Source organism: Capsicum annuum, chromosome 3 (genome assembly GCF_002878395.1).
Source record: "Capsicum annuum cultivar UCD-10X-F1 chromosome 3, UCD10Xv1.1, whole genome shotgun sequence".
NCBI classification, from domain to species: Eukaryota; Viridiplantae; Streptophyta; class Magnoliopsida; order Solanales; family Solanaceae; genus Capsicum; species Capsicum annuum.
This window is the reverse complement of record NC_061113.1, coordinates 111,910,165-111,935,925: the sequence shown is the minus strand read 5'-3', so window position 1 is coordinate 111,935,925 and position 25,761 is coordinate 111,910,165. Positions and strand designations below refer to the sequence as shown.

The 25,761-nt window shown below is 38.0% G+C and overlaps 1 protein-coding gene across 1 annotated transcript in view; it reads left to right on the top strand.

The window, feature by feature from the left end:
* The first annotated feature begins 18,407 nt into the window (after positions 1 to 18,407).
* Positions 18,408 to 25,761, top strand: part of LOC107865346 (histone-lysine N-methyltransferase ATXR4) — a 14,112-nt gene continuing 6,758 nt past the window's right edge. Inside the window, 3 exon segments of the mRNA XM_016711628.2 lie at positions 18,408 to 18,483; positions 19,102 to 19,218; positions 19,413 to 19,600. Coding sequence (XP_016567114.1) covers positions 18,408 to 18,483; positions 19,102 to 19,218; positions 19,413 to 19,600 — 381 coding nt within the window.

Below are 25,761 nucleotides of genomic sequence, written 5' to 3'. Positions count from 1 at the left end.
ATTTTACTCATGATTTGGAGCTATTAGTGGTGGTGTTTGCGTGGAAAATCTAGCGAAACTATTTATATAGAGTACATGTGGACAAATTTTTTGATTATAAGAGTCTTCAATATGTGTTTACTCAGAAGGAGCTTAATCTCAGGCAGAGGAGATGGCTTGAGCTTCTCAAGTATTATGACATGAGTCTTCACTACCATCCAGGTAAGGCTAATGTTGTTTATGATGCTCTTAACAGGTTGTCCATGAGTAGTTTAGTTCATATAGATAAAGAGAGGCGGGAGTTAGTGAAGGATATTCACCACTTATCTAATCTTGGAGTTTGCCTTTTGGACTCTAAGAATAGTGGTATGTTGTACAGAAAGTGGTTCGGTCATCTCTTGGTGCAGAGATCAAGGAGAAGCAAATGCTAGATCCTATCTTGATAAAGATCAAGGGTGATGTAGGTGGGAAAAAGGTAATGGTATTTGATATCAGTGGCAATAGTACCTTGTAGTACCAAGGAAGGTTATGTGTTTCTGACATCGATGTCTTACGAGAAAGGGTATTGGCTGAGGCACATAAATTGCGCTATTTTTTTTTATCCTGGTTCAACAAAAATATATCATGATCTTAAGGAGATGTATTGGTGAAATGGTATGATGAAGGATGTGGCTAATTTTGTGGCCAAATGCATGGTGTGTCAACAGGTGAAAGTTGAGCACATAAGGTCTGGAGGTTTGTATTAGGAGATTGAATTGCCTGAATGGAAATGGGAAGTGATAATTATAGATTTCATTACTGGTCTTCCTTGGTCTCGAAACCAATTTGATTTGGTTTGGATCATTGTGGATAGGATGACAAAGTCGTTTCACTTCTTGCCAATGAGGACTAACTTCTTGACTGGGGATTATACGAGGTTGTATCTTCATTAAATTGTGAAGCTGCATGGGGTACCTATTTTGATTATCTCTAATTGTGGTATGCATTTTTCATCTCACTTTTAGTGGTCGTTTTAGAAGGGGTTGGGTACTAAGGTTAGTTTGAGTACTATTTTTCACCTGCAAATGGATGGGCGAAAAAGAAAGGACTATTAAGACACAAGAAGATATACTTCATGCATGTGTGATTGATTATGGTGGTAAGTGGGTTGAGTATCTACCTCTTTTAGAGTTTTCTTACAGCAATAGCTATCATTCTAGCATTGGGATAGCCCTTTTTGAGGCATTATATGGTAGGAGGTGTAGGTCTCCTATTAGGTGGTTTGAGCTTGGTGAGGAAGATATGTTTGGCCTAAATTTGGTTTATCAGGCTATGGTGAAGGTAAAGGTGCTTCGAAATAGGCTTAAGGCTACCCAAAGTCGCCAAAAGTCTTATTCGGATGTAAGGCATAGGAACTTGTAGTTTGAGATTGGGGATAGGGTGTTCCTAAAGGTATCTCCCATGAAGGGAGCAATGTAGTTCAAGAAGAAGGGGAAGCTCAGTCCCTGGTATGTTGTTCCTTGTGTGGTTTTGAGAACGGTTGGTAATGTGATGTATGAATTAGAGTTTCTTTCTAGTTTGAGCTCCATTCATCTGGTATTTCATGTCTCTATGTTGAGAAAATTTATAGGTGATACTTCATTGGTTGTTCCTTTGGAAGGATTAGGTATCTCAAATTCTTTGTCTTATAAGGAGATCCCAGTTGGGATCTTGGATCAGCAGGTTCCTCGGTTACGGACCAAGGATGTAGCTTCAGTTAAGGTTCTATGGAGGACCACAAGGTGGAAGAAGCTACTTGAGAAGCAAAAGAGGACATGAAGTCCAAGTATCTGCATTTGTTTTCTGCTCTGGATATTCATGCGGAAGGTATGTGTTCTTGATCACATCTTTGTTTTCTAACTTGTTTAAAGGAAGATTGATTTCCTTCCATCTGTATTTTCTAACTTAGTTAAAGGTCGGAATGATTATGTTAGGGTGTATTTCGTGCTTGTACTACCTTGTCCATCATTCGAGGATTAATGATTCCAGTGGGGGAGACTGAAACACCCTGGGTTTTGATCCTTAAAAAACTTCTTGAGTTTTGAACTTTTTGGACATCATACGACTAAGGGTACTAGTCGTATGTTGGGATACGATTTAGGGGTCATCACTCGTATGTTGATTAGTGTGGTTGGGTTGGCTACTGCCCAAGGTATGACTTCTCTATAAGGGTTGTATGATGGGGTGCAAGTCATATGATGCCACTTGTATGATATCCCATATCCCAACCTAGGTGAGTCTAATCTGTCTAGGGTACGGTTTATGGGTACAAATTGTATGATTGGGTATGAATGGGACTTTAGAGTCGTAGGTTGGTTAGTGTGGGGGTTGGGATTCTTCTTAGGGTACAAGTGGTGGATACCACTTATACCCTAGGTGTAACGACGTGGGACTACCCCTTAGGTGTAACCAAGTGGGTTTGTTCACTTGGTCAGAAATCATTCATAGAGATAGTTCATCAAACAGTTGTAATGCATTAACTTGTACATGAATAGGGAATACATATTAGCATGCTATAATGACATTATTTCATTCTCATAGACAATTTATCAAACACATAGGAAACATGCTTAGTTCATTAAATCATAAACACTTAGGGTTAACATGGCTACAACAATCAACTTCCAAATTGAAGGGTTTATCATGAATATCATGTAATTCAACACATACTAGGATCAATTCCTAGAACTTGTAATCCAAATCATGGATTAAAACCTAAACAACATCATGAACATTGATACAATCAAATTCAAACATAGAATTCATGAAATCCAAACTTTTATTTTGAAAAAAAAAATCTTGGGCTCCATGGAAGGTAAGGATCCATGGATGAACATCTAACATACCTTAATTTGAGAGTTTCTTGGATTTCTTGGAGAAATTCTTGGGATTGACCTTGATTCTTGAGAGCTAGGGCTTGTTTCGGGTGACACAACTGTCAAAATTTTTCATTGAAATTTCATCGGAACACTTAACATGGATATCCACAAATCTTTAATAACCATAATACTTTTATCATAGCCTCCAACTATCACATCCACAACATATATTTCAAATCAGCAAACTTAAGTTCTTTCATATACTGCTTCAAGACTACTAATTCACTTTTCATACAACTAGCCCCATAAAATATAATCTGCTCAAATTTAGATAATACTCTCCCTATTTTACTCCTGCTAAACCTCTGGGTCCTTGCTTTTAACTCTAGGTCATATGCTATCATAGGATTCTGAGGAGGGATCTAAAAGAACACCTGAGTTTGGCTAAATGCATGATTTTTCACGAATCATGAATGAAATCTTTCTTACTCATAAGGGCGTTGATGGGATAATTTCAAGCCTGCATAAAATCCCATAACTGTCTATGAGGAACTGCCTGAGAAATCTCTATCTGTAAGGATAGATCAATCTTGATTGTTTTTGTTACCTTGAAAACAAGAAAGGGCTGACACGAATAGAGCAAGATGAGAATCTTTATAACTTTCTTAGAGGACCTTTCTATAGCACGATCTGAGACGTGAAAAAGGGAAACTTTTCTTAAAACATCTCATAGCCTCTTGTCCATAAGTGTGGCGCGTTACACACCCATGCACAAGACTCTACTAGCTGTGGCTTTCAGACTTTCTAGGATACTGTTGAACCTTAGGCTCTGATACCAAGTTTGTAATGACCCGGGACTACCCCTTAGTCGGCACACGATTCTTTTGACTCCGACGGACCACAAGCTAACCCATGAATGGTACCATCTGTAAGCACTGAATAAAAATACTCTAATAATGAAAAAGATGGACTGAAATGCCATAAGGTTCAAAATACTATAGTCAAAACTGAATAAAATACTAAAATACTGAACAACTGTCTGAAACATTCTAGTCTGAAAAGCCTCTAACTGTCTGAATATGGAGTTGATGGGACAAGTCCCCAACTAACTCCGACTATTGAAATAATGAACTACTGAATGTACTGAAAAAATCTAACATCCTCGGAGTATAAGGACTCACCGCTATAACTGTTGTTGATAACTGGAATTGGCTATGTGCGGTCAGGAACCTGAGCGTCCGAACCTATAATATAAGACATCATAGCGCAAGAAACGAGTATGCGATCAGTACGTGGGAATGTACTGGTATGCTAAATGAGGTAAAGCTGAATGCATGGGTTTATATGTATGAACACTAACTGACTAAATGATATGCAAGAGCTGGATAGCATACATGTAGGATCTGTAACTAATGAACATACTGTGCATACTGTAACTGAGTATACTGGAACTGAATCTGACAACTGATAACTGAATATACTGATAACCTGAGATTACTAATAATCTAAAATTCCTAATGACTGAGTGACTGTATCTGACAGTCCTGATTCTGTAGAACTGAACTCAGTTCTATTATGAAGATTGAGATCGAAACTAAAAATATGGAAATTCTCACTTAACCGACATGCCCCTGAGTAAACTGAGTGGGGTCCAACCTTTAACCCCAGTTGGAAGGGTGTCAGTACCATGCCACGAGCAAAGACACTGTTGTGGTCAAGCCTATTTGATGGGTGACCTTGAACAAAAAGTCAAGCCTAATCTGACGGGTGACCCTTGGGAGAAAACCAAGCCTTAACCTAACGGGTGACTCCTCATCCTATGCTGGCTACGTAGTTCTGTAGTGTGAGACTACTACTAATGACTCTACCTACCTGATAGGAGAAGTCATCACCTCTACACTCATTCGGTGCTAGTTCCTACTCCCAACTGAATGACACTAATCTGATCAGACTAAACTGGACTGGACTGATACAGAATTTATTGAGTTCTCCTAAGTTTCGTAACTCACTGAGTTCTACTGAGTTCTCTAACTGACTGAGAGTACTACTGATCGTTACATGACTGATATTATCCTGTCACTGACACTGGCTCTAGGTAAACAACTAAATTATCGGGTATTAAATATCCCCAGGACTCGATAGCATGAAGAGTAAAGTAAAGCATCATCTTGAATAACATAACAATGTTCACTTGGTCATAATTCATTCATAGAGATATTTCATCAAACATTTGTAATGCATTAACTTGTAAATGAATGGGGAATACATGTTAGCATGCTATAGTGACATTATTTCATTTTCATAGACAATTTATCAAATACATGGGAAGTATGCTTGGTTTATTAAATCATAAACACTTAGGGTTAACATGGCTACAATAATCAACTTGCAAATTGAAGGGTTTATCATGAATATCATGTAATTCAACACATACTAGGATCAATTCTTGGAATTTGTAATCTAAATCATGGATTAAAACCCAAACAACATCATGAACATGCATAGAATTAAATTTAAACATAGAATTCATGAAATCCAAACTTGTATTTTGAAAAGAAAAAAAAATCTTGGGCTCTATGGAAGGTAAGGATCCATGGATGAACATCTAACATACCTTAATTTGAGAGTTTCTTGGAGTTTTTGGAGAAATTCTTGGGATTGGCCTTGATTCTTAAGAGCTAGGGTTTGTTTCCTTGAGAGAGAATTATCTTTTGATTTTGGGAGAAAAGTGAATAATGAAGGGTTTAAACGTTTTTAGGGATTAAATCCCATATCTAGGTGGATTAAATACATGGTAAAAGACTAATTTAACCTTAGAAGAACTTTAATTTTTTATCAAAATTTCTGATTTGGGGCCCCGGTGCGACACGGTGCTATCGCGTCGTGTCACTGGAAACTGACAGCTGGAACTGGGCTGACGGCACGATGTGGTGTAATCGTGAACCCTTACTGGATTTGGACAATTGGGAATTGGAGGCCTTCCACGATACGGTGATATCACGGAGTCTTACTGGAAATTGACAATTGTCATTTGGACCTATGGCGTGACGCGCTACTGACTGAAATGATGGTATTTTACGACTGGAACTTAAAATAGCCATAACTTCTTTCCCGATTATCGGATCTGGGTAAATTTTATATCATTGGAAATATGGCTGAATTTTATACAAGATGGTGGGTCTAAATCTAGGAAATTCCACCTAGAACAAAAATTCTACTTAGGGATTCTTGTGTACTAAAGACTAAACTAAGCTGGGAAATTGCAGGGTATTGCACTAGGGTACGAATAGGGGTGCTCGTACCCTTTTATGGGAAATTAATACAGTTTAAGTTGGGAGTAATCTGGATATTTCTCCTTATAACTCTTTGGGACCCCATGACTTAAAACACCTTTTTGGGTCTTCATTAACCTATATGCAATCAATCTAATACTTTAAACTCTCTCAAAATATCTCAAGGCTCTTGGGTTAAGCAAAAAGCTAGGTTACCTTCAAGGTGGTAAATTGAGGCTCATAGGGGTGATTTCTTCTCATCTTCTTCTCAATCTAAGGCATGTTACTCTTTTCTAATTGTTAGTTCCAACTAAAGGTATGTTTTATGAATTATTTTTATGGCATAGTTGTTATATGGTTTTGGATTTTCAAATATATATTGGGATTTTGGTTATAAATGCTTGGTTTTGGTTTCCCCATGTTTAAATTATAGATTTATATGTTTTAAGGGTGGTTGGAAAATTGGCTACATGGGAATGTTTAATTGGTACTTCGTTTTGATTTTGGAAATACTATGCCCCCAGTGTGTTTGATAAAATATCTAAGAGAATGCTTTTAGTATATTGTTGGACCTTTAATGGAACTATTGCATGGTATAACTTGGTAATGGAACCCTAAATGGTATAAATAGTTTAAATGGTTTAGAATGGTTAAATGGTAAGGTCTTGGTGGTTATGGTTGGTCTAATTGAAAACCTTGTGCAGTACAAGGGAATCCCCCAAGCAAACCTAATAATGATCACTTGTGGGGTACATGGGATTCTCCCAAGTCAACTTATTAATATAATCTATGGGTATATAGGAATCCCTTCTTCTTAAAAATGATGGCTAAGGACATTGCTTGCAAGCTATAGTCAGTATGACTATACCACTACTTATAGCCTTGGTTAATAATAAATGAAATGGTGGTTTGGTTGTGTGGTAATGGTTTTAATTGGGCAATAATAGTGGGGTATGATAGCTAACTGTAAAGTTGTGAGTCCAATGGACGGACATTGGAAACTCATGTTTGCCGACATGAGTATTAGTCATGATGATCATATATGATACTTACGAGGTACATGGGAATCCCCTAAGTATACTTGTAGTTATGTATCATAGAAGAGAAGGGTACTCGGGAATCCCCTACTCCTATGGTATCTCTGGTTTATGTGGCTACATGCATCGAGGCCTATTTAGGTGGTTACACTGGACCCATATAGCCCGTGGGTGCTTCTAGGATGGTTAAGCTACATATACCCAGATTAATGGTTTTAAAGGCATGTTAAACCCGATTTCCTTTCCCAGCATGGATATATATATATATATATATATATATATGCATGTGTTGTTTTGAATACATATGGTTGGTTTACTTACTTTTAAAGTTTGGCATTAGTTATCCTGATCCTGAGTACTTACTAGTGTTCACCCGCTAACTTGTCTTTGGGCGGGTGTATCCCCACGCGATGTGGGAACTGACTATTCTACTCCTCCTGCTTAGTGATCAAATTTGGAATCAACTTGGTTGGATTGAAGTGGTAAGCTTTCATACTCCGAAAGGCTCCATTTTATATCATAGATGCATTCACATACTTTGGTCATTTCATGGATATTGATTTTGGCTATGGTTGGGGGCATGTCCCAATAGGATATTATTTTACTTTTGGTTAGAGGTTTTGTGAAACTACTGTGGGTTGGAATAGGAGGTGTCGTTATTGGTGTTAGTCTTAGTATTGACATTGGTATTGAGGATGATACCGTTTGACTAAATGTATGATTATTCCATCCTATTATGATATGTTATGGACATACTCTTGGTCATTGTTTTGGTTTGATTTTGGTTATTGGTTGGGTATTAGTTAGTGGGACGTGCTTGGGTTGGTCATGGTCATGGACCTACCCCAGATTCTGGATTGGTACAAAAATACTATCTTGTTATATGATCAAAACTCATCCCACTCAGGGTATGCATTTGGCGGTTGGGTTGGATAACGGTGGTGGTCCCCGATCTTGGTTGGACTTGGGATGCCATTACGATAAGGCCCCGATCTAGGTCGTGTCACTTAGTCTCTTGTCTCATGATTCATGCTTACATAATGTAATTGGTGATGCCATGAAGCCTTTTTCTTTTTATTCCTATACATGTTTTGTTGATGGAAGTATGGAATAAAGTATGTAACTTCACATTAGGAACTTTCCATCAACAAAACATGTATAGGAATCAAAAGAAAAGGGCTTCATGGCATTACCAAGTACATTATGTAAGCATGAATCATGAGAATATAAGACTAACTGACATGATCCGAACCATATCCTTGTCGTAATGGGCATCCTAAGTCCAACCATGACTGGATACCACCCCTGTTACCTAACGCAACCAACCTATGCATATTCGAAGTCGGATGAATTCCGATCATATAACAAGATAGCCTATAAGAGTAACCTAAGACTTTGGTATAGGTCTATGATCGTGACCAACCCAAAAGAGTCCAACCATCCATAACCAACCAACAACTATAACCAAACCAATATAAAAACCAAGTTCATATATATAACATAATATAAAAGGATGGAACAATCATAAATCCAGCCCAACAGTATCAACCCCAATGCCAATGCTAATACTAAGGCTGACACCAATACTGACACTACCCATTCTAACCCATAGTAGCTTCACAAAGCCTTTAGCCATACGAAAAATAATATCCGGTTGGGACATGCTCCCAACCATATCCAAAACCAATATCCATAAAATACCCAAAGTATGTAAAGACATCTATTATATGAAATAGAGCCCTTCGGAATATGGAAGCTCACCATTTCAATCCAATAGCTGATCCCAAATCTGATCACTAAGCCGGAGGAGTAGAGTGGACGATTCCTGCATCACGTGGGGATACAGCTGCCTGAAGATGGATTAGCGGGTGAACGTTAGCATAAACTCAGGATAAGGATAAGATAATGCTATCCAGTAAAACTAAGTAAACCAACCATATACATACAGACCATACACATACATATGTATACACACATATATATATACATACATATATATATATACTCCCTCCGTTTAACAAAGAATAACCTACTTTCCTTTTTAGTCTGTTTAAAAAAGAATGACCCCTTTCCCTTTTTAGCAACTTTTTAATTTTAACTTTTCACATAACATGTATAAGACCACAAGATTGAAGGACATTTTGGTACATTTGACATATCTTTAATTTAACACCACAATATTCAAAAGTCTTCTTTATTTTCTTAAACTCCGTGCCAAGTCAAACTAGGTCATTTTTATTGAAACGGGGGAAGTATGTATATATATATATATAACCATGTCGGAAAGGGAGTCGGGTTTAGCATGCATTAAAACCAATACTTGGGTATGTGTAGCTTAACCGTCCTAGAACCACTCATGGTCTATATTCGTCCAATGTAACCCCTTGAATGGGCCCTGATGAGTGTAGCCGCACGAACTAGAGACACCATAAGAGTAGGGGATTCCCAAGTACCCTTTGCTCTTCATGATACATATGTATAGTGTACTTAGAGGATTTTTATGTACCTCATATTATCATTTATGGTCGTTATGACCAACCCTCATGTTGGGAAACATGAGTTTCCAGTGTCCGTCCATTGGACTCACACCTTCATGGTTAGCTATCACACCCTGCCATTATTGCCGAATTAAAACCATTACCATCTAACTAAACCATTAATCCATTATTATTAACCAAGGTTATGAGTAGTGGTATCATCATACCGACTATAGCTTGCAACCAATGTCCTTAGCCAACCTTTTTATGTAAAAGGATTCCTATGTATCGATAGATTATATTATCAAGTTAACTTGGGGGAATCCAGTATACCCCACAAGTGTTCCATTATTAAGTTTGCTTGGGGGAATCCCATGTACCCCACTAGTTGTTCATTAACATGTTTACTTGGGGGATTCATTTGTACCCCACAAGGATGTTTAATTTATCATAACCATGACCACTAAAACTTACTATTTAACCATTTGTACCATTTAAGATTTCATTACTAAACCATACCATGCAATAGCTCCATTAAAGGTCCAATAATATAGTAAAAGCATTATCATAGGCATTTTATTAAACATGTTGGGGGCGTAGTGTTTCCAAAACCAAATCCAATTACCAATTTGCCATTCCTATGCAACCAATTGTCCAAACCGCCACTAAAGCATGTAAAACATAATTAAAATATAGGAAAACCATAACTAATCATTTAATACTAAAACCCCAACATATGTTTGAAAACCCCAAAACCATACAATAATCATGCCATGAAAATATTGTATAAAACATGCCTTTGGTTGAAAATAACAATGAGCGAGGACTTCATGCCTTAGATTACGAAGATGATGGAGAGAAATCACCCGTACAAGCCCCAAATTGATCCTCTAGATGAAACCCTAGTCTTCCTTTACCCAAGAGCCTTAGAGAGAATTATAGAGGGTTTCTAAGTGTTTCAGATTAGAATAATAGGGTAAATGATATCCTAAAAGAGTTATAAGTCGTGGTCCTTAAGTGGTTAAGTAGAGAAATATCCATATTACCCCCAAATTAAACTGCTTAAAATTTTCGTCAGATGGTATGACTACCATACCAGTCGTACCCTTCATTACGAGTAATACCTACCACTCATACCCTAGGCCTCCTCCTTGGACCCAACACGATCAAGCATACGACTTACCTAAACCAAGTTGCACCCAAACCATACGATTTGTACCCCCAAACTATATCCCTGACAGAATAGAACCAAAGAAAGTTTGAACACTGTCTACCATACGAGTTAATGGTATGAATCGTACCCTATCTTACGGCTGATGGTGAGTCACTCGTACTCAGATCCAAGTTAAGTTACTAAGTCTTAGATTAAGTGAACGAAAAACCCAAACTATACAACCCGTATCCAACCATATGACTCGTACCCACCAAGTCGTACCCATTCCAAAAACCAATCCAACCCACCAACCAACATTGGTTAGCACATGACCAAAAGCATACCAACCATACCCCAGCACACGACTAGTACCCATAAGTCGTATGATGTCCAGAATCTAGAAATTTAGGAAATTTTCTAAGAGTCCAAACCTAGGGTATTTCACAATTTATAATTCCCCATAATTTATTCAAGCTCCAAAGATTAACTATAGTGTTTATACTTAGAAAATAGAAGCTGAAAAATGAAGGGAGAAATACACACACACACACACATCAGCATTGCTAGCTAAAGTGGCCCATTTTATTGCTAAAGCAAAAGTAAGATCGCTTAAGCGGTCACTGGTAATATCACCTGGCTCAGCTAAAGAGGAACTTTAGCCGCTAAAGCGGACAAAGGCCCCCTAAGTAGTTGGTGCTAACACTATCAAGAATTGCTAAAGAGGGAAAATGAGTGCTTTAGTGGTTGCACAAAATCAAATACACTTCAACTATCTCCAAATATCCCAAGCATGCAAATGAAACATGCTATCCTATGAAATGACATTCTGGACTCAAAGAATATTGAAATTTCCAACAAAGGTAGTTTCAATAAAAAGTAAGTCCCATACCGAATGTTTCATTTTTACCAAACTCCAACCAATAGCATAAAACAAGCGCGAAAGCCTCACGATCTAATCCAAAGGCCCCAACCCTAGTCTAAAATCCACATTTCGGAGCTATCAAAACTGTTAAAATCGCCATCTGAGGCCGTTTACCTAAAGTTTTGGTCCAAGACCATTTTCTTATTGCTAGAAACTCAAAAATGAGAAATTGAGATAAAAATCAAACAAACTACCCAAAAATTGAACTATCAGTCCCATTAAATCATAACTGACAAAAGAGAAGTAAGAAATTAAAAGCTATAAATATTTTTCTCATTTATAAATAATTATGTGATAATAGTCACCAAAGATTCCATTTGACTTGACCGTAGGATACCACCTTTCTCAATGCAATGAAAAAGTAGGAGCATGAAAGTAAATGGAGAGGGTGTTGTGCGAAAAGGATCAAGGAGAATCCTATTCGTAAGGAGGAAGAGGAGGAGGAGGAGCTAGCTCTAAAGATGGAATCGAAGCAAAGAAATTCGTTTATTTCACGTTGATTTATATGGAAGATAGTGTTGTTGATGTATTAAAAAGCTATAAAATAGAAAATTTAATCTTTGGCCATACATACGACATTTGTTTGACCGAGTGGACAAAAATATCCACTCTCCTAAATTTAATGTGGTGGCAATTTTTTCCAATGAAGATGGAAGCTACAATAGCTTTTCTTCTGTAGAGACACAACAAGAAACATTACAATTGCAATGCCAGTAGGAAAAAATATTTCAATTGCAGTTATAATTTAATATGGTGACATGGTCCATTTTCATTCCTAGAAGGTCGATTCGAAATAAAATGTCAATAAAAAGTTGAAGCCAAATTTAAGGGTTCTAAGCAATGTATTTAGCCTTATTGTAACTGAAGCTACAATAGCTTTTCTTCTACAAAACACAATAAGAAACATTACAATTGCAATTCTAGTAGGAGAAAACATTTCAATTGTTGTTACAATTTAATGTAGTGATGTGGTCCATTTCTATTCCTAAAAAGTCTATTAGCCATCAATGTACACGATAATCCAAGGTATCCATTTTCTTGACATGTCTTTCTCATTTTCATATGTATTGAGTGGTAGCATAAACCATATATTGTGAATTTTTGGATGATTTTGAACAAATGAGAAACAAAAGTAAAATGCCCATACACTTCCTAACACTCGTTCATTAGATCTATTCATTTAAAATTTTGTTGTAGACCTTCTAAAATAATGAAAAAGAATTCATTTTTACAAATAGTTTAGTTATCCTCCATACTCAAACTGCAAGTAATGTCGTCAAACTCTGCCCTTTACTATAGTCTTGTGGAAACAGTACAGCCTTGCCACTAGGCCTATGACCACAGATCTCAAGTTAAGAGGGCTATAGTTTGAGTCTGTGGTGAGCAGAATGGAGTTGACGATATCATGAGCAGACAGTAAGATGGTGATATCATGTATGTGCAGGTAACAGATTGTGGACCTACTAGTTCTTGGATCTTCGTATGGACAAGATTATTTTAACTTTCGTCAATTAATTCTTAATTCATAATTAAGTGTTACCTCTTGTTTTGGGAGGTGACAAGTATCCCGTGGAATTAGTCTAGGTGCACAGGAACCATGGTTATAAAAAAAAAATCATAATTAAGTACGGTAATAAATCAGCAGGGGGACTATCCTATGACTTGCTCTATTATACTATTTTTGTTGTGCTTAATATGACATGGTTGTTGAACCTTAAAACAAGCTTGTTTTGTTAGTATTTCACTTCTAACTCTTGTTATCTCGCTGTTTTAGATCTTTCACAAGACAGAGAAGCAAGCAGATTGGTTAGGTTTTCATGAGTACTGTCGGTATGAAGAGTTTCTAGTTTCGCTCTATCTTCCATCAAATATTACTTGTTTTGCTCTATAGGTTCTCCTTAATCATTTTATCCTATTCAACACGTTCTTTCCTATAATGTATATAGTCTTTATTGCATGGTCAAGTTCGACACATACCACCTTTATACATGAGGTATAAAGGTAAGAGAATACAGTTTTCTATAGGTTAAGAACAGTAATTTTTCAAAAGGAAATTCTGAATAAGTTAATAAAGGGCATCTCTTCCCAAAATTAATATGTGCCAATGAAGAAAAGAATGAAAGAATTTATGCATCTATCAACACTCAGAAATATTCTTTTTCATTAAGTTAAACAAATATATTTTGACAAATTTGATAAATTTTGTCTGAGTTAAGCTTCAGGGTACCATGGGTTTGGACCCATGTACCTTCTGTTAGGGGATAAATGATGCGAGATAACTTATATTTATATTTTTAGAACTGTTTGCTTTTTTAAATACTTACATTTTCAGAACAACTCCAGAGAAACCTTTTGAGAAAGATATGCATTTTTAAGGGCATTTTTGAGAAAGATATACTTATTGCTTTAATTAATAAACTTCGCGATTCTCTAGCTTATAAGTAGGAGACACATGGAACATGTTAAGTTCTGAGGTTTCCTACAGGCTAGAACCTGAAATTTCTGAATTACTTTTGGCAGGTCTGATTTGGTATTGCAATCAATTTGCTCTTCTGACTCACAGAAAAATTTGAGTATAAAGGTTGTCTGCATAAGTAGATTATTTATTGTGTTATGTTATTTATTTCGGTTACCAAATAAGTTCTAGATTAATTTTTGTTGGAAACTAATAAGTAGAAATGCGGAACTTACTTTATAGTTAGAAAATTGGTGATATATTAAAAAATAAGTAAGATAAAGGACCTTAGAAGAAAATATGAGGGTTTCACAATTTTAATCTCCCATTTTTCGCATTTCAAGTCATTGCCCAATTGTAATATAAAACCTAAACCAAGTTGATGTCTAACACTGAATGTCTAAATTTCTATTCTCACATCTGTGCGAAATAATAGAGATAAAGTACAATTTATTTATTCACCTCTTTCAGCTTTTGCAGTGCTGAATTTTTTTTTAATAGGGCAGTGTAGCATTCATTTGTTTTGGAAATAATTGCCTTAGATGCTAACTTCTCAAACTCGACATATACTTTTTCCACATGTAAAAGAAGAAAATATGAACATATTATAGATAACTCTTATTCCATTTTATTCTGTTCCTACAAACCATACACACAACAATAACAACATGCCCAGTATATTCCCACCAAGTGGGATCTGGGGATGGTAAGTGTACGCAGTCCATATCACTACCTCAAAGTGAGATAGAGAGTCTGTTTCCGATAGACCCCCTGCTCAAAATAAAGCAATCTAAGATAAGACAAAGAATAGTAATAGAATAAGATAACACTGAAATTAACATACTCAATAATACCAAAAGCAAGATAATCCAAGTAACCACCAAAACATACAACATCCTAACTCAGACTAGCTTTCTACCCTAATTCGCCTCCTCCACAACTTCCTATCTAGGGTCATGTCCTCAATAAGCTGATGCTGCTCTATGTCATGTCTAATCACCTCCTTCCAATATTTCTTCGGTCTACCTTTACCTCGCTTGAAACCTTCTCTAGCCAACCTCTCACACCTCTGCACTGGGGCATCCGTGTTCCTCCGCATAACATGACCGAAGCATCTTAACTTTGTTTCCCTCATCTTTTTCTCCACCAAAGCCACTCTCACCTTATCCCGAATAACCTCATTTCTAATTTCATCTTTTCTAGTACACCCACATATCTACCGAAGCATTCTTATCTCTGCCACCTTCATCTTTTGGATGTGGGTTTTATTAATAGGCCAATAGTCTGCCCCATACAACAAAGTCGGTCTAACCACCATTCTGTAGAACTTGCCTTTAAGTTTGGGAGGTACCTTTTTATCACACAAGATACCGAAGGCGAGCCTTTATTTCATCCATGCTACCCCGATCCGATGAGTGACATCCTCGCCAATCTCTTTATTATCCTGAATCGTCGACCCCAAATACTTAAAACTATCTCTTTTACTGATAGAATGAGTGTCAAGCTTAACATCCACATCGGATTCATGAGACATCTCGCTGAATTTACACTCCAAATATTCCGTCTTGGACATACTTAACCTAAACCCTTTAGACTCTAGAGTTTGCCTCCAAACCTCCAACTTAGCATTAACTTCACTATGAGTCTCATCAATCAAGACTACGTCATCCGCAAAAAGCAAACAATAAGGCACCTCATCCTAAATGTGCCGCATCAAAACATCTATCACCATCTATCACCATCTATCACCATCAGGCAAAAAGAAATGGACTAAGCATCGATCCTTGATGTAACCTCATCAAGATGGTAAAATGCTCCGAGTCCCGTCCCTCAGCCCTAACCCGAGTCTTGGCTCTGTCATACATATCCTTAATCGCCCTAACATATACTACAGGTATACCTCTAGATTCCAAACACCCCCAAAGAACCTCTCTGGAAACTCTATTATAGGCCTTCTCTAAGTCGATAAATACCATGTGCAAATTCTTCTTTCTTTCCCTATACTGCTCCACCAGTCTTCTGACAAGATGAATGGATTCTATAGTCGAGCGCCCTGACATAAATCCAAATTGATTTTAAGAAATAGTAACAATCCTCCGCAACCTCAACTCTATCACCCTCTCCCAAACCTTCATAGTGTGACTCAACAACTTAAATACCCGTATGATTATTGCAATATTGAATGTCGCCCTTATTCTTATACAATGGAATCATCGTACTCCACCTTCAAGCTTCAGGCATCCTTGCCGTCTTAAAAATTATGTTAAATAACCTAATCAACCACTTCATACCTGCCCTGCTGTGCACTTCCAAAAATCAACCAAAATCTCACTTGGCCCCTTCGCTCTACCTTTACGCATCCTACATATAGCCCCCTTAACCTCCTCCACCTTAATATGCTTACAATATCCATAATCGCGAAACCTCTCGAAATGCTCCAATTCCCCCAACACAATGTTAGTTTTCTTTCTATCGTTGAGGAGCTTATGAAAGTAAGACTGCTATCTCTTTCTAATATGACCCTCCTCCACCAAAACTTTGCCTTCCATATCCTTAATACACTTCACCTGATCCAGGTCCGGAGTCCTTCTCTCCCTAACCTTGGCGAGCCTGTACAACTTTTTATCCCACCTTTACTATCTAATGCTGTGTATAAACTTTCGAAAGCAGCATCCTTAGCCGTCATGACCGCTAATTTTGCCTCTCGCTTAGTAATCTTATACTCCTCCCTATTCTTCCGTTTATCTTCTTCATCCTTACTCTCCGCTAACTTTGTATACGCTCTCTTCTTGGCCTCTACCTTCCCCTTCACCTCTTTGTTCCACCACCAGTCCCCTTGGTGCTTGCCCGAATGACCACTCGAGAACCCCAACACCTCTCTAGCTGTCTTCCTAATGCAATTGGCAGTGTTGTCCCATATACTATCTATATTCCCTCCACTCCCCAAGCCTTTCTCGCCATCAATTTATCCCCTATATCCAGTGCACTGGCCAAAGTCAGACTCCCCCATCTAATCTTCGTTTGACCATCTTATGATCTCCAAGTCCATCACCAAAAGCCTATGTTGGGTCGAAAGACCCTCACTCGGTAAGACCTTACAATCCTTACAAATACCCTTATCCTCTTTCCTAAGGAGCAAGAAGTCAATCTGATTCTTGGTAACCGAACTACAGAAGGTAACCAAGTGAACCTCCTTTTTGGGAAAGTTCGAATTAACTACCACCAACCCAAACGCCCGAGCAAAATCCAGAAGTGCCACTCTTTCAACTTTTCTTACACTGAACCCGTGTCCTCTATGCACATCATCATAAACTTTTGAAGAAGACCCTATGTGCCCGTTGAAATCCCCTCTTATGAAAGGCTTCTCATTAGTAGGGACACTCCACACCATCTCGTCCAAATCCTCCCAAAATTTCTTCTTCTCTTTATCATCCAAGCCTATATGGGGTGCATACACACTAATAATATTCCAAGAATGCCTTCCAATAACTAGCTTAATTGACATTATCCTATCGTTGACCCTTTTAACCTCTACCACTCATTTTCTAATCTCATCATCTACTAAGATACCTACACCATTCGTATTCCTCATGTTTCTTGAGTACCACAACTTATTTCCATCTACTACTCTCGCCTTAGAACCTACCCATTTGGTTTCTTGGAGATAAGCTATTAATTCGCCTTTTTCTAAGAATTTTCACTAGCTCTAGTGACTTCTTCGATAAAGACCCTATGTTCCACGACCCTACTCTCAACCTATAGTCATCCTTATCCCCTTTACCCTTCTTACCACCTGCCCCTACCCTTGCCCTAGTCCACGCCCCCAACCCCAACCCCAACCTAAGCCTCGCCTGAAGACATGACCTATGCCAAGACCATCAATCACAGCCACCACAGACAGCACCGGCCAATAACACTAAGAGCACAAAGTTTAGACAACAAACCCAAAAAGTACTACAAGTCCACACTTCAGAACTACTTAGAACAACAAAAGGCCAAAACACAAATAGGATTAACAAGTAAAACACTATTATGAAATACAAAAGTCACCTAGTAAATCATCACCCACAAACAAGATAGTCAGCCAAGACGAGAAGAAAATAGAATCCAAATAGGAATAGTAAGCAAAACAATCAGTAGTAGCCCCTAAATGCAAGAAAGCTATACACACAACTAGAAAAGATGGAGCGAGTGCACTTGATCGAAGCTGGGTCGGTTTACTTGATTGAATTATCGAATTCCGGCAATTTGCAGTAGAAATTGGTCGTCGAAATTATGTTGTCGCCGCCGGAATCTGCACTTGTAATTACTGCTAGGGGATATAAAGAAACAAAAGAAAGGGATCGCCGAAGTGAGATCGCCTGACATGGGTCACCGAAACTGAGCCAGCGCCGGTGCAAGAATGAGTCACTGGCAGAGAAGAATTTTTTGGATAATCCGACTACGAGGAAGTCGCCGACAAAGATGTTCAATAGTTTCGAAAAAGATAAGGCAGATCGGCCCTTAAAACAATTATGAGATTCGGCCCTTGGAAAATTAGGGTTCTTGAAACTGTTGTTCTGTTAGCATTTAATATTCGTTGAGAAAATGCCCGGTGAGTATATATGGATAGGATATGTGTTGGAGTCCCACATCTTTTTTGGCAAGGGTACATGGTCTCCTTATATAGTTTTGGGTAATTCTCCCCTAATGAGCTAGCTTTTGGAGTTAACTTAGGCTCAAGATCTATTTCTTTATAGGGTACTGGATTAGGACCCATCCCAATTCTCACTTCCGATAATAAACACCCGTCTTAAATTCCCCCCACACCAGATGTCCAGCCTTAGGCATAAGGGTGTGTGTGATGAGTCATGCATCGACCCTTTAAGAGATTCATGGTTTCTTTAATATGACTTGAACAATCCTCTTCTCTTGAACTATTTCTTGGGGTTGAATTAGGCCTAAGATCCTTTTCTTTATATGGTATCAGTGTTTGGCGCATCCCAATTCAATGTTTCTGATGTTGGCTCCCCTTCTTATATTGTTCACGCTCCAGATATTCTGTCCAAAGGTGGAATCTCACATCAGCGTTTAAAAAGGGTGCATGGTCTCCTTATATTGTCTTGGGCAATCCTCTATTCATGAGCTTTTGAGTTTGAATTAGGTCAAAAATCCATTTCTTTACAATATAAGTAGGGGAAAATCATCCTCTGTTTCATGGTACTACTAGCTATTAAGCTGTAACTACTGGAGTTGCCTTGGAAAACATATATCTGATCTAATGAAACATAGATCGATGAGTATTTATTTCACTTATATTTGTGAATCACATATTGTCATTTGCCTTGTATTTGCTAAGAAGAGCTCAAGGCCTAAAGTATCCGCTTCCGGTCAAGAGATTGGCTTGCATGATAATATCTGGATCTGCCACTCCAGAAACTCTTGACATATTTCAGCCAGCAACAATATCTTCCGAAATGATTTTACTGGTGAGTACTTCAGGTTGAGCCTTTTTTTTTAGCATTTTTATTATATCTTTAAACTGTAAACTTCTCTTTCTAGCTGTTTTCTAATCCTCGAGATTCTGTACTGTATCTATTTTACTGTAAACCTTGTTCTGAAATCAAATAACAGACGAGTTTCACTGTGTAAACATAGATGAAGTATCTTCGGGTATTGGAGGTGACCATTTCTTTCACAAGACTCCATTGTCTGATTGTGAAGCATCTTAAATAAGAAAAAAGTTCAGTTTACAGTTTTTTTGCAACTTCTTGAACTTTATACTGTGAACTGTGAAGAAGCCTAGTTTCCGAACCAACTGTATTTTCAATATCCTCACTGTCAAGACTGTTTGATTTGGTTGCAGTAGAAGATAAAGTAACAAGAGGCAAACAATGGAGACAGGAAAATACTTTAGAGTATAGCTACTTACTTTTTGCTCCCTAGGGTGGGCTTTTACGACAAATAGTTAATAAATTATTATTGGAAAAAGTATTTTTCCATGATTTTCTTCTTATTGATTGAGGAATTTTTTGCAATCACAATTTACTAAATGCTGATGGTGATAGCCTTTTGGTTAAAAGCAGTATTAGGAGGAGGCATTAATGCATAATATAGATGCCTGAACTAGTCAGGTATTATTAGGAGCAATTGTCTTCATCGTTGGTATTATTGCCATGTTCCAGATGCCCTGTTCCTCTGTTGTTAGGCTTTGCCTGCTAAGACTATGATACACTACTGAAATGATATTACAATTTAGGAAGGAATTGGAGAAGCCTAAAGAGCAAATTAGGAAGAATTGCTCTTGAACAACTTATCCAGAACTCAATTGAGTTGTTATGGAAAGAGAAAAGAGAGAAACTTGATTATTGATCTTGATTCCATTTTCTGATCGTTACAACCATCCAATACTACAACTATTTAATGAGGAAAGTAGAGAAAAAGAGTGAAACAGCGTTCCAAGAGTTAGTTATAACTAACTCTAGTAGTAACCGACCTTAACAGACCCTAACAGTTTTATCAGCTACTGGGACCACGTGCAACTCACGTGACTAACTGATTTTAACAACTAATTACAATCCAACTCTGAAAATGGAAATACTACTCAATTATGGAAAATCATTACAAATGGATCATATCAGACTAGGTGCAACATAAGTTGGGCACTTTGCTTTACTAGGGTAATGATTCAAATGCAGGTAATAATGCAGTAAAATGTGCCTTTATCGTACATGAGTTTTATCTTGAACAAAAAGGAACTAAATAATATTCCTTCAATCCCATGTTATGTGAAAGTGTTTGACTAGGCACACAATTTAAGAAATTAAGACGACTTTGACGTGTCAGCCAAATGTATGCACAAAATTATCCTTTTGAATGAGTGGTGGCATAAGTTCCGCATGTTTTTTCATTTTCTCTTCCTACAAAAGATGAAATTTTACATCAAGTGGGTTCCAATAAGCTATGTCATGAAGGGTAAAATGGAGATGCTATAAGATTAAATGGTTTCTCAGAAGGGTATGTCAGCAGATGCAAAATCTTGGGTGATTTCTTCCTATATGTTCAAGCCTTAGTGGTTAGAGTTGCTTGGTACCTGTGCTGGTGGGAGGTATTAGGTACCCATCAAATTAGTCAAGGTGTGCACAAACTGATTTGGACACCACAATTATTAAAAAAAAAAAAGAATTTCAATTTTTTATTTTATTTTGAGGACAACCTTAAAATGAAAGTATGACAGGGATGGAGTAATATTTAACTTTGTAGTTTCATTTCCTTTGGCTCATAGTAGTCCACAGTGAATTATTAATGACAAAGAAAAAGCTGTTGGAAAATGCTCCGAGGCACAGTTTCAAAGTTTTTTTCTCTCCTACTTTCTAGGTTTGCCTAACACCTTCCTGTTGACCCATTCACTAGAATTTAGGTCACTTCAATCCTGCATGTACACGTCCTGGGACCTCCCCCTAAATAAATCCCCATCCCCTGTGTTACAAGGACAGATCACGTGTTTCTTCCCGTCTCCTCCTTAGATTAAGGGCTTTTTGGTACCTTTTTATCAGCAGGACATGATTTTACGCATTGGTCAAGAGGTTGTTCTAAGCCCTCAATTTCACGAACTCTCTGACAATTTCCTTGTACGCGATATTGGAACACAGTACTTCACTTCATCTCTCCCAATTACCACCTCACTGGGAATACTCCGACAACCTCCACTGATGCGAATCCTAGACCATTTTTGATGATTTTTAAGCTGTTTCTTCCTCAATGACTAACCACCCTTCACAAATCTCCAATTTCAGTGAAAAATCTAGGGACTAGAGGCGATGGGGAACTCCTAGAGCTCTAATCCAGGTGGTTGGGGTTTTTATGGAGATTTGTGGAGCAACCAGCTATGGGGCTCCACCATTCCAGGCGAGTCTGGAGCTTTTCGAGGACCAATTGGCCTAGAGTATTTTTTCCACGATATGCCTATTAGGAAAGGACTGTCATGAGCTATGCCCAGGACCTAAGTTGCTCGGACTCTTCAAAAATATCCACGGGTGTGTGTTGGATCCTCCAAAAATAGTGTATTTCTGAATGATCCGACGCAGGTGTGGCAACATTTTTGGAGAGTCCAAGCAACTTAGCCCAGGACTACTGGGGAACTGCTTGCTTGCTGGAATTTCTCTGGAGATTTGATTAGGCAAAAAAAAAAAAGTTGGAAGATCATCCCAGGATACATATGTTAGACCATTTGGAGGGAAAGATACAGTAGATGTTCTGACGGAAACGACAATTCTTTAGTCTTTACAGAAGGTCGAAATGACTTATCTTTTTTGTTTCACATCTGGTGTTGGGAAGATGTTGTACAAGATTAGATTCTCTGATAGATGTCATAGGATCCTTGCAATCGGAATATAATATAGCTGTGATTTTTCGTTCTTTTGAAATATGTATAGATCCTAGTGAAACCCTTGCGTTAATTATATAACATGTTGCCATCCTCAAAAAGCAATTAATGAATTATGAGGAAGTCATCAAGAATGAAGTGATCTCACGGTGATGGAGTCCAGATCCATCTGTTTAGTTTAGGGCAACAGAAACACTAAGTTCTTCCACAAGATGTCCAATGCTTGCAAAAGATACAACAACATAGAGCAACCTTAGATTTATAAATCTAGCAAGAGTCAAGGATGAAATCTTTGATTTTTATCAAAAATTGTACGCTGAAACAGGCCTACCTGCAATTTTGTAACCTGTCCGGTCATATCTGATGAGGAAAAAGGGAGATGCTGCAAGGCAAGTTTGATGAATAGGAGATATTGAGGTACTTGAAGCTGTGCACTACAAACAAAGCTCCAGGATCAAATGGTTTCTCTATGGGATTTCTAATCAAACTGTTGGGTGTTGCTGAAGCAGGATATCATGGAAGCTTTCCATAATCTCCGTGACCAGGAAATTTTTGAAAGAAGCTTCTATGCAACATTCATAGATCTAATTCCAAAGAATAAAGGTGCCGAGGAATTGAGAGATTTCAGGCCTATCAGTCTGATATGCAATGTTTACAAGCTTTTTGCAAAGGTACAAATAGAACGATTAAAAGAAGTGGTAGCTAAGCATTGTGGATTCTCGGAAAATAACTTTCTTTAAAGGATGATAAATCATGGATGTTGTCCAGGTTGCCAATGAAACTGTTGACCCTAGGATAAAACTTGAGAAACCTGGAGTCCTATGTAAACTGGACATTGAAAAGGCCTATGATCATGAATCCAATTTCCTGGTTAATATGATGGAAAGGATGGGCTTTGGACTTAAGGGGATTAAATGGGTCAAATAGTGGATATCAACTATGAGCTTCTTTGTCCTTATCAATGGTTCCCCTGCGGGTTTCTTCAAAGGTCACAAAAGGTCTTAGACAAGATGATCCCTTGTCCCCCTTTCTATTTATTTTGACTATGGAATGTCTTAACAATATGATCAAGACAACAAGCACCTATGGTTGACTCAAAGGCTTTGAGATGAACAAGAATGACAATAGCAGCCTGGAAGTCACTCATGACTTCCCACATGAAATATGTTGGTGACACTCTCATCTTTTGTGACACTAATAGACAGCAACTAAAGTACTTGAGAGTGATTTTGGTGCTATTTGAAGGCGTTTCTGGGCGTCATTAACTGGAGGAAGAACTTTCTATAACCTTATCAATGAAGTGCTTGATAAGACTCAACTGACCAGAATCCTAGGAAGAGATATTGGCTTCTTACCTACTGTTTACTTGGAATTTTCATTGGGAGCTAAGTCAAAATATATGGAGATCTGGAGCAATGTTATAGAAAAATGTGAAAGGAAGTTGACTAGATGGAAGTTTCCGTACCTATCTTTGGGAGGTTGACTCATTCTTATCAATTCAGTATTAGATGCACTTCCAACACATATGATGTCTTTGTTTCCAATCCCAACAGCGGTCATCTATAGGCCTGATAAAATGAGAACGTTATTTCTGTAGCAAGGGAATAGGGAAAGGAGAGGCTTTCGCTTGGTCAAGTGGAAGCATCAACAAATTAAGGAGGCTTGGGGGTTAAAAATCTGAAATTTTAGAACAAAACTCTCAAAATGAAGTGGTTGTGGAGATTCACCGAAGAAAATCAACTATTATGGGGAAAAATCATTAAAGCAAAGCATGGGAAGGAAGATAAATGGATAACCAAAGAGGTAAACACACCTTATGGAGTTGACTGTGGAGATCCATAAGGGCTCTTTGTCTTGAATTGAAGAACAATACATCCATCAGTGTGTATGACAGAAACAAAAATGTTTTTTTGGAAGGACAATTGACTTGGGAATGGTAGTCTACGGAGAACTTTCATGATATTTTTGGCTTAGTTCTTCACCACTAGAACACTATTGTAGAACTTAAATATGACCTAGGAATGAGACCTTACCTTCAGAAGATTGCTTAATAATTGGAAGATTCAGAGGGTGACAGAATTCTACAAGTCACTGAAACTCTTCAGTGGCCTACAGGAGGGTCCTGATAATTATGGTAGTTGGGACTATTTTAAGGCATGCAATGCATATTGATTAATAAATCAGACCAACCATCAGTTATGAACTGTCCTTAGAAGCACATCTGGAAGACTTAAATCCCACATAGAGTATCTTGTTTTGTCTGGCTAGATGTTCTTACACGAGAATCTGGCAAAAAGAAAGGATCTCTTTATGCTCCAGATGCTATCTTTGTGGTGAGAAAGCAGAGACAATTAATCATCTATTTGTACATTGCAAAATAACAAAATAACTTTGGAGAAAGTTCATTAACCTTAGAGGGATATTTTGGATAATGCCCGGAAGGACTATTGAAGTTCTACATAGCTAGGAGGAATCAATCGTTACCAATTTCAAAAAGAAAAAACATAGCTAGGAGGAATCAAATTATCAGAAAATAGACAGGATAGATGGAGAGCTGTTCCAACAAGCATTTGGTGAACAATGTGGGCAACTCTTTGCAGAAGATCAAGTTTGAATTGTCTTTTGATTTTTTGTTTTTGGTATAAACAGACCTACTTAGAAGAGTTTGTCGATATTTTTGATGTTCTGAGTTGCATTTAGGATCGCAGATTAGCTTGAATACCTGAAGCGAATTGGCAAACATGTTATTTTTTTTTAATTGGGGGTAGGGGAAGGGAAAATGGGGAAGGTGATTACGGCGGGGGGGGGGGGGTATCGAACCCTCACCAACACGGTAAAAGTTTAGGTAGCCAACCAACTAATTATGATTGACAGAACCTATTGGTGAAGGTACACACATGACTTAGCACCTGCATCAAAGAACCAATTAAGCGAGGTGAACCACATCCTGGGCTTCAGAGTTTCAGCGCCCTATAAGTTATCCTTTAGCAACAATGCTTTGACTATGTATTGTTGTTTGAGCTTAGAGTTAATTTTCTTGCATTATGTATGTTTTTCAAATTTTACTCATTTGTGCCTTTACTTCGTTGCTCCTTTCTTGTCTACCCTCTCTCCTCTCTCTTACCCTCTCTCCTTACCCTCTCTCCATCTCTCCATCTCTAGCGCACCGACCCCCGGTCCCCGGCGCCGTCGCTGACCTTCGGCGCCGAACCGATCCGGCCGCCGGCTCCGACCTCCGGTCCCCGGCGCTGACCGACCGCCGGC